Here is an 11,112-nt window from a genome sequence, read left to right on the forward strand (position 1 = left end):
GAAAAAATATTTTGGAGGAGTTCAAAACTGTAGGCGTAGATTGATGGCGAAGTTATGAATAAGGAGGATGCAATTACACTGAATAGCAATTGACTGCGCTTAAGCATTGAAGGCCGGTCAATAAACCCATGAAATGATCCCACATTAGGTCAACCTGAATAATATCCAGAAGAGCAATTCACCACTGAATGATTCTCAATCTAACAACCCCCAATTAAATAGTTTATTCATGTTGAATTCATTTTTTCATGTACTTAAAAATGAGAGAAAATTTATTTTTGTGTAGAACATCAATTAGTGTGCCACCTCGTGGTGTAGAGGTTTACTCGCCTGACTTCGATGCGGGTAGCCGTGGGCTCAATTCCTGCTGGTGACGGTATGATTGGGAGTGCGGATGCTCATTTGTCTCTCTTTATGCCCTACGACTGACTGGCGACCAGTCTAGGGTGTGGTCTGCCTTTCGCTCGAAGACAGCTGGGTTAGGCTCCAGCAACCCTTTCGAGGATGAGCGGTATGGAAAATGAATGAATGAATGAACATCAATAAGTGATGCAATTTACTATTAGTGTGTTTAAAAGCAGTTGCTGGAGTTATTGATTGATAGTCTGATGCATTTTCAGTTTATTGATTAACCTTTAGTTCTCATTCTCCATCATCATGATTTATACTAAAGAGTCATTAAGCCTAGCACTTCTTTGACAATAAGCTTGTGATCAATTGTGACTTTTCTTTTTTTACACTTGTCAGATGGTATCTTACCTCTCCTAGTTTACATTCCAATTTTTCTTCATCTATCCTTAACAACATAGGAATCACAGTCAATAAGTAAATAATAAGAACACCAGAGATACTATTATTTTTTTCCATTAGATAAAAGATTCTCAGAAACTATGCAAAGAAATGCCAGTCTGGTGCACTTCAATGTGGATTATATGGCTAGGTTGTTTGAAATAGACATTTTAGTGAACTAGCTGGTGGTTTGGAATGGGCTGTTTAACCCTCAAAAATATGTGATATAATGATTGCCTTGATTCAATAGCCAAGACATTTTGATTACATGTAATGTATGGCATAAGAATGTATGGCATTTTTCTGCGATATTTTTTTCTACATACACTTGAAATCACAACTGAAAGTACAACTGTATAAGCCTATCTAAGACTAAAATCATGTGATCCTCCTTTAACTTCGCACTGTTCTTACCTCTTTTATCATTTTAGTTCTTTCTTCCAATAAGCAATTTTATATATTTTGTATGATTTCATTGAGTGCCAGGAAAGAGACCTTCAAATTTGATGTATTATTTTTGCTTTTGTAGTAGTGTTACTATTAACAACTCAAAGTAATCACACAATTGATGACAGTCTTTGATTATATAGGCTTAATGATATGTCAAAAAATGTGCAATACTCTAAATTCTTGTTCAGGTTTATTATGTATGAGCTGATCATTTCAAATCTTAAGCATTCAGGGAACAAAGCCTCCGCAGGGTAGATGTCCAACTCAGTCAACCCATATATCGCCATGATGGCTCTGAGGGAAATTAATTCTTTCCTTGTAACATTTGTTTTCCCTAATTATCCTCGTCTCATTTACACTGTATTGTCACTTCAGGCTGCATGAGGACACCAATAAGACAGTGTTTATTTAACCATGCGCAAGAACAAAACGGTGTGACTAAATGGTTTGCTGTTGGTTCTCCTGTAGGTGAAGATCGCTGAAAGATTTTCATGCCTGGATTTAATAGCGCTGATTTAAATCGTTATCTGCCAGATCAAATCTCAGTCTTCAACGTAATTATCTTCATGTTGCATTGTTGACAAGGAAACGCCCTGAAAACAGTTCTTTTTTTAAGTTTTATCGTTAAAAAAAGCTTCTAATGCCAATTGATCAAACAGGAATGACAAGGTTCTCTTGCTCTTTCTGGCTCAATTTCACTCTTATTTTAATGTGTCACTGATAACTTTTTTTTTTATCTGCCATTAATTTTATATTGGACTATTTGAGCAATTACAAAAGAATGACAGGTGTCAACACGGACTGCCTTCAAGAAGCATAAAATAATGGTCTTGCAGACAGGCCTTGATTAAGCATCACCACTATGGGCAACAACTTTACAATAAGGAACATATTTCTGGGATGACAGGGTCGTGGCCTCCCTGAGTGCCACACTCATTTGCCAATGTAATGCTGAAATGGAACAGCTCTTGCCCCTGGTGAGCAACTGGCACAACCTTTCACAGAATTAGAACAAATAGGACACCCTCTCCACATTTATACTCTATTATGATGTGTTTTTTATTGGACCATGTATCAGCACCAGCAATATTTCTTGCAGCCTTACCTAGGCTAGTGTTTGTGCACGTTATCAGTGGCAATAAAAGTGAGCTCAGATGAGACAGAGGGGATAGGATTACATTTTTCATTTCAGATGGTAGCTGGAAAAACACTGAAAAAGAGTTTTGACTTGCAGCTTGCCTCATACTGTAAACATTACATGGTTTAATAAATCAGCCAAGTACTGTATACATATGATTCATACGGGCTTTGAGAGAATTATCTCAAAGGGATCTCTCTCATCTCATTTTCTGAACCGCTTTATCCTCACTAGGATCGCAGGGGTCTGGAGCCTAGTCCAGCTGACTTCAGGCTAGAGGCGGTGGACACTCTGAATTGATGGCTAGCCAATCGCAGGGCACAAGGAGACAAACAATCATTCACGCTCACACTCATACTTAGGGGCAATTTGGAGTGTCCAATCAGCCTACCATGCATGTCTTTGGAATGTGGGAGGAAACCGAAGTACCCGGAGAAAACCCATGCAGACCCGGGGAGAACATGCAAACTCAATACAGGTAGACCGACGCTAACCCCTAGAGTCGGGGGACCGACTATTGTGTATTCACCACATCTTGGTTTGAATCCGTCACATATGAGGTTATAGTGTAGGAACAATAATAAGCAAATAGGAGAGTACTAGGTGACAGTGTCTACCTTCCATAGGCTAACATAGCATATCTTTTATGAAGATGTCTTCCATCACTTTTAGAATACAGCACAGAGTGTTGTTACGTCTCTTAAAAAGACTATCGTCTGTATGGAAGTTGCTTTGGCAATATGGATAGCTGGCCGCAAAATGAATAACATAGCCTGGGATACGAATCTCACCACAACCAAGGACAGTACAATATTTTAATTAATATTTAAAATATATATATATATATATATATATATATATATATATATATATATATATATATATATATATATATATATATATATATATATATATATATATATATATATAATTTTAGCAAATGTTCTTGTTAGTGCAGGGATAGTGAACAGCATTGCAATGTGTAAGTTAGATATTAGTACATAGAGGGTTTTAAGTCCAAATAGTATTAATAGACATCATAAAGCAAGTAAGATAAGTGTATCACGGTTATTCACCTATTTTGGCAGGTCTTGGAACCTATATACCACAATAAATGAGGTATTATTGTATTCTATACAATCAATGGCAAATTACTAAAGGTAACAAATTGCTACTTTACAGGTTATCTGCAAATAACAGATTTTGAATAGGAGTACAGTAGGTTAGATAAAATAACTCCCAGCTGAGCATACTGCTGACATGTTGTTGTATATTACCAGCTGTAAAGATGTTTACAGAGGAACAGTATTGATAGGCCTTAATTGACCATATGGCTGTTTGTTTGTCCAACTGGAGAGCAGCCAAAGACAGCACCAATAAGCCTGCAGTGCACATGCGTTCAATATGTACTCACGCACACAGAGCAAGCAGTTTTCAGCCACTGCCCATCTGTGTAGTGCACTTCTTCCAACAGTGTCTGCATTATGCTGCAAAATACAATCACTGATTTGATGATTCATAATGGTAAGTTATGCATGATTTAAATAAACTTCTATCTGTTGAGGATTTATGGGCTCATATTTCTCCCATGAGAAACTGATTCTTAGGTCTAAACTGAACTTAAAATGCTGAATGTGGATTTGAATACTTCACTTGAATAGTTGAAATTTGAACATAGTTTCTGAACAATGTAATTTTAAATGTTGTTGTTTGATTTCGATAAATTTATTGAAAACTGAAATCAAATTGTCACCTGATGGTGCAGTGGTTCTTCTGCCTGACTTTGGTGTAGGCAGTCCGGGTTCGATTCCCACCCGGTGGCCGGTTGTCTGTCTGTCTCTCTGTGTGCCCTATGACTGACTGGCGACCAGTCTAGGGTGTAGTCTGCGTTTCGTTCGAAGACAGTTGGGTTAGTCTCCAGCAACCAACGAGGATGGGCGGTATGACAGTGGAATGAAAAATGAATGAATGAAATCAAATCTGCATCTCAGGCAAACATCGCCCCAGCTGCGTCTACAAGATGCAAAAAAAATCCAAATCACACATCCTTTAAGTCATGTTACCTTTTCTCCCTCATATGATGTACAGCAATAGGTAAACACGTTTTATTCCAAAAATAATATTAAAAAAATATGGCCAAATTGGCCAAAAGCGTATATTTGTTACATGCAATTGATGTTTTTCCTAAGTATATGCACACATAAAATTTGAATGTGAATATTGCAATTTGAATGTGAATATTGCAACTTGAATTTGTGTTTGAAACTGATTTTGTCTCGTGAGACCAAAATGTCAAAAATTGAAGGAGTCATTTTTTTGGTGAAGGGGAATTATAAAGAAGTTGGCTGGGGTAGGCTCCAGCACCCTCCGCCACCCTTACGAGGATGCGCGGTATGGAAAATGAATGAATGAATGTTTTAAAAGGAAACAATACAATTTCAAATCACATTATTCAAAAACAGTTTTATATTTCAATGACAAATTCAAGTTCAGGGTTTCAGATTCAGTATAGATGAGTCAGAATTTGTTTCTGATGGCAGAAATATCAGTCCTTGTGGATTATTTGACTTCTACTTTCTCACTGATCCTGGCTTCCAGTAATTCATGCAAAAATAGAAATAAAAAAATAGATTTTACCTGGATAGTGAAAAACATTTTTGCCTGTCCAGCATATCTTAAATATAAGAACATACTCTTGGTTACCTCTACCAACAATTCAAATTTACTGAGGCAAACTTGAAACCTTTGCATTTTACCATAGATTTATAATCCCTCGAGGACATCTTCCCTTATAACTGAAGCATCACTTTGCAGTGGGGATAATTGCATTACAGAGAATTTCAGATATGTGTTCGCCCGTAATGTATGCTGCTGAATTGTTGAAATACAAAGCGGTGAGTGGCAACCAGATTGTTGTGGAAGAACAGAGCTTGCCGTTTAGGACAGAGAAACCTCGCTCTCTTCTGGTGTTTGCCAAGCACCATGCTAGGTGTTGTACTGCACACATACACTGAAACATGTGAGTCCCAGTTGTGTAAAATCCAATAGTGACTCGGTGGTTGTGTAAATTTCAGTGCACAGTTGATGAACTCAAGAAGTATGCGACTTCAATTGCAATTGTATCTTCATCACCTAATGGTTTCTCTCATGAGTTGATGAAAGGAAAGGATTACTCAAATGAGCCAAGAAGTGCAGCTACATTTACACTAGCCTTTGGCTTTAGTGACTCTGGGAAGTTGGCAGAAATTTATGTTGGTACACTGCATCTCATTATATCCTCCCTTTTTACAGCCACGCTTGCATTATTTGTTGAATAGCATTCGATTAAAACTTGTAGAAAACAATATCCAATAAACATAAGCAGAGCTGACAACCTCCGTCGACCCCATTTCAGGAGTACCTTTGTCCAATTTCTGGAGTTTTTCCCAGAGTGAATGTGAATCATGCAAAATCGATATAAAATGTAAAATAAAAAAATGTAGCACATTTTAAATCAAACTTTTATTGTCATGTTTTTACATTAATTGAAAAATTGTTTTTTTTGCAAACTATTGAAAATGTACAGCAGTCTTTCATTTTTAAGAAGTATTTGTTGAGAAAGAACTGTTGTAAATAGAAATTGAATGTGAATCAATGTGTGTTAGGAAGACCAAGAACCTGCATAGTCTTATTTATTGTATTTATTTTTGTTACAGGTCAGTGGTAGGTGTCTGTCAGAAGAAATGCCGGTCCTAGGTGCCCTAGTACATCATCACCAGGACCATGGCAACTCATTGGCCTATCAAAAAAGAAGAGTGTTCCCATGGAACTGCCTCTCCTATTAGATGGTCAGCATCCTCCTTGATGCTTCTATGGTTGACGTGGGTGTTCTTATGGCTGCTTTGGCCCATCCGAGCTGAACAAGTGGCCAGCGAGGGGCATTTGGGCAAATCCCTGTCTGGTTCCCTGTCGTCCCCCTCATCATCTTCCTCCTTATCCTCTGCATGGGGTTTTAGCACGAGACAAAGTGGAGGACAACTGGACTGGCTTCTGTCAGAAAAGGGACCTTTCCACCGTTGCCCTGAGTACACGGAGTTCAGAGAGCGGTTCCAGCAGGGATTTTCTACCAGATACAAGATTTACAGGTGAGAAGACTGGATGAGGTAAAAGTATTTTGTCTGGATCTGATAAACCCTGGAAGTGTTTGTACAATGAAAAGGTCAAATAAGTGTTAGGATCCGTGGAGACGTAAGTTTGAATCCTGAAGCAGACTACTAAAACAAAAGGTGGCATTTTACAATGTTTATTATACTCCAAAAAAATCACAAACACAAAAAGTCTCTGAAATCTGGTAAACAAGGATCTAAAAAACCCGAGGGTAAATGAGGCAATGAACGGATGACCATAGGAGTGGGGTATGAGTCAAAACCAAAGCAAGCCACTTAGATTCGGGGTTTAGACATTATACCTATTCGCGACGCTAGATGGTGCCAGATATCTTTATAGCGAATGCCGAACACTGATGGTTAATGAGATTATTGCAATTTTTTGTTCACCTTTTGATTGGGTGATCGTATAGTGTACACATTCTTAAAAAAGTACTGTCAAACGTGCAATATACAGTATATCCACATGCAATAAGGCCTGCCACAATAGTTACTATGTTGACTTATCGTTTGGTGAAGAATAGAAAGACAATGTTTTATCCCAGACACGATAAATAGTTTATATGCATTATTAATATTCAGTTGAGTCTGCTTTGGCTCTTCGTGGAAGCTGTATAAATAGGCGTCTATGAGACACAAATATACTTTGGCATGCAATCACATATGTCCACAAACCTTGACATTGTAAAGCTTCCTATATTTCAAATGAACTTTTTTTTTCTTTAAACATCAAGTAAATATTTAAAGTCCAAAGTGGGGAAAGGAAACATGCACATTTTTTGTCATTATACAAATTACAAAAACATTGATATAAACTTTGAAGCTACTACACATGGATGTGGAAGTGAACCAACAATTGTTGTCTTCTTCCATGCCCTACTTCATCTCACGTTTAGTGAGAATTTGTAATATTATTTCACCTGTTAAAAAAAAATCACTCCAATCTTGCAGTCAAATAAATACATACATCAAGCATGAATGCTAATGAATTCTACCTAAAAGTGTTTTAAACACCAAGCCGTTGAATGATCCAATCACAAATTCAGCTGCAGGGAATCAAAACCACAATAATATTTATTTAACAAAAGGAGCACGCCAAAAAACAACAAGAGTAAAACAAAGTACAACAAAGGTAGCATGACCAAGTCTGCGAGCAAACTAAGGAAAATCCAGTCACAGCCAGGAAAGTCCGAATTAAAGTGGCACTTGATCTATTCGGAATAATAAGATACAACAACAACAAAAAACAGCAAGGCCGAGTCAAAAAGAAAACTAAGAAATGCAAAGTACCAAATAATCAAAAAGACAAATACAACCATTCCAGAGCATGTCGGGCACACACAGTGGTAAGTTACTCTACAATCATCTGATTGTGGCTGTTGTCCTTATAGACTGGGTGAACCAATCCTTTGCAGTTGTTTTCCACAGCCCAGCCACTTCGTCTTAATCAGCTGATGAAAAGAAATTGAGTCATTGCAGACCACAGAATTTGACCAAAGTTTATTATTATCCACAGTTCCTAAATATCCATCAAGTGTAAAAAAAAAAGTTATGTAACAATTATGCCCATCCCATATATTTAAGGGTTTCCGGTACAGAAGCTGTTTATTAATTATTATCCACAGTTCCTAAATATCCATCAATTGCCAAAAAAAAATGTTATGTAACAATTATGCCCTCCCATATTTTTAAGGGTTTCTAGTATAGAAGTCAAAATTAGTTTGTATTTAAACACAAAAAAAACAGAAAAGTACATCCGTTTTGAACATTAAATGGCTTGCCTGTGTGATGCATTCCTCATTGAGTATAGAATGGAAAGTATTTGGCAAATCAATATAATTGCATATAAAGCCCGGCTGCGGAATTGGATTAGATAACTTTATTCATCCCGTATTTGGGAAATATCATTGTCACAGTAGCAAGAGGGTGAGAATACAGACACAGGAAAAGAAAAAAAGAAGAAAAAAACCATTGTGAACACAACACTGCCTTGACCTGTGCTACTTGCGAATGTCTCATCGTTTTTATGCTGATTTCTAGTCTTTTGTCCTATTTTTTTCTCCTCCTCCCTACTATTGCCTTAATGATATTATCTTGGGTTTTTAAATGCAACCTGCACAAGGAACTAAAAATGAAAATTAGCCTGCGGCTATAATCTTACATATTTACATTTATATGTATTGCCCCTTTATTAAATAAATCAAACTCAAACTTTCCTTTAGAGTTGAAATGTCCATGTAATCAGGGCCACCGAATGTAATAAAGCAGCAGAAAAGATTTGTGAGGTTGCCCTCCTTGCAAGTGTCTCCCTTTTTATAAATGCATGTTTTCAGTAATGTCTAATGGCAAACTTGACAGTTAGTGTTGTTTTTCTCTTTTTTCTTCTTCTCCCCAACCTATAGTATCTTACCATTTACTTGCTCTCTACACATAGTTGGATAGATGCTTAATTACTATTTTGAAAAAGATATATGTTTTAGCCTATTTTGCTGTTGTCTTATTATTGGAGTACACATTGGTGTGTATTGGCTTTGTTGTGGAGTCTAAGCGGAAAAAGATTCTGCCAAAGCATGACAGCACTTAAAAATAGCTGACATAAATGCACGGTTTAGATTTTGTAGTCTCCTAACTAGACAGGTGACACCTAACTTATTTAGGACACAATTCAAATTCAAACAGTATGCACAGGTTGGGACATTTTTCATAAAAATACAGTTCAGACTTTACAGAATTGTCCCTTTTAAATTGCATAAAAATTAAAAAATTGCAGTTTGGGTAAATACTGTCTTGTAACGATGCTTTGCGGCAGCAAGTTGAATGGTGATGGAAGGTTTATTGTTTATTAATGTATATTCTTTTATAATAGTGGCACCTTTTATAAAGACTGCATATTAATTAAGGTTGAGCAGCAGAGCTTAGTGTATGGGTTGCACCCAAACAGTACAATGAACGTTAAACATCATGACCTGAAATCCTACGTTTATCTGCCATGACTATAACTAAGCAGATGGCTGCACTGAGGAAGGTCTGGTACATTTTGTTTATCAATTTTAAGCTAATCAACAACTACGGTGTCTTTTGACTATATATGTTACATCTAAATACCGCATCTATCATTTTTTAAAATTAAAATCACAGTGGTACCTCGTGATACGAACTTAATGTGTTCCGAGACTGAGCTTGTATGTCGATTTTCTCGTAACTCAAATGAACGTTTCCCATAGAAATGAACTAAAAACAAATTAATTCGTTCCATCCCTCTGAAAAAACACCCAAAACAGGATATTGGATTGGAAAAACATTTTTATTTGCTCTAATTCGCCATCTATTAACAAAGTAACAAATAACTGGTGGTTTAATAGTACTAAAATGTGTTTAATAGTACTAAAATAAGACGGATTTTGCACTGGGGAGAGAGGGACAGAGAGAGAGGGGGAGGGGGGAGAGAGAGAGACTTTTTGCACGGTAACGCGCTTGTAACATAACAAACAAATTTAAATGAACTTGGATTACGATGCAGACACCCTCAAAAATAAATTTAATCTAACCTTGCACTAAATTTAATTCTAATTTTGTTTTAATTTTTTATACCTTTCTTCTCCTGGGTTGGCTCTATTTGCCACGCCTCCACCCTGGCTTTCAGATGCAACCTATTGAGGGTTGTTTGCTTTTGTCTTCCCTTCAAATTATTCCCAAAATGATGCACACACATGTCCTCACATTAGGATAACGCACGACCACTTGCCAACGAGAAGTAGTATATACTCCCCTCGTATTAGCGATCGCTCCACCATTCGCACTGACTAACGGGAAAAAATACACTGAAAAAATGCAACGCTCCGTTCAGTGCTCATAGAGACATTACACGAGGGAGTTGCGACCAGAGAGACAGTGCCCATGATGTTTTTATGAGCATCCTCTCGCGGCCGCTGTGTGCTCATATATCAAAATTTGTCTCGTATCTCAAGATAAATATTTGCTCAAAATTTTACTCTCAAATTGCTCGTATGTCGGGGCACTCGTATGTCGAGGTATTACTGTGTACTTTTTAAAAATGAATAAGACAAACAGGATTCTAAACTACACACGCATTTCTTTATTGGATATTTACTCTAACAGTCATGTCTGTTGGCCTGTAAAAATCCATCACTTAGTCGGACTGGTATACGAGTATCACAGTTCAAAGCGGGATAAAATCTTACAGCGCAGAAAATATGGTAATTATGACAACCCCATTCATTTTTTTTAATAACACTTAGTCTCACCCGGGTCACAGGGTGTTCATAACCTATCCCAGTTGACTACCGCCTGTTACACCTGACCTGCCAGCTAATTGCAGGGCACTTATAAATTAAAAAAAATAACCTTCACCTACACGTATACCTCTGGAAAATATGGAGTGTTCAACCAACAAAGCTTGGATGTTTTGAAGGCTGTAGGAGGAAGTGCAGTGTATCTGGATAAACCCCATGCAGGCACAGTTAAAATGTGCAAAACTCAACAATGGGAAGGCCTTGGCCTGGATTGAACCATCAATCTCAGAACTGTTTGAGACCTTGCTTACTAGTCAAGCACTTTGCATAGTAGCCC

At 37.3% G+C, this 11,112-nt stretch overlaps 1 protein-coding gene across 1 annotated transcript in view; it reads left to right on the plus strand.

Annotated features, from left to right (window-relative positions):
• The window catches only part of brinp2 (bone morphogenetic protein/retinoic acid inducible neural-specific 2), a 98,302-nt gene that overhangs the window by 40,298 nt on the left and 46,892 nt on the right, over positions 1–11,112 (plus strand). The window contains exon 2 of the mRNA XM_077615336.1: positions 6,073–6,501. Coding sequence (XP_077471462.1) covers positions 6,140–6,501 — 362 coding nt within the window. The 5' untranslated portion in view covers positions 6,073–6,139. The remainder of the gene's footprint in view (positions 1–6,072; positions 6,502–11,112) is intronic.

This window comes from Stigmatopora argus, chromosome 12 (assembly GCF_051989625.1).
Source record: "Stigmatopora argus isolate UIUO_Sarg chromosome 12, RoL_Sarg_1.0, whole genome shotgun sequence".
NCBI classification, from domain to species: domain Eukaryota; kingdom Metazoa; phylum Chordata; class Actinopteri; order Syngnathiformes; family Syngnathidae; genus Stigmatopora; species Stigmatopora argus.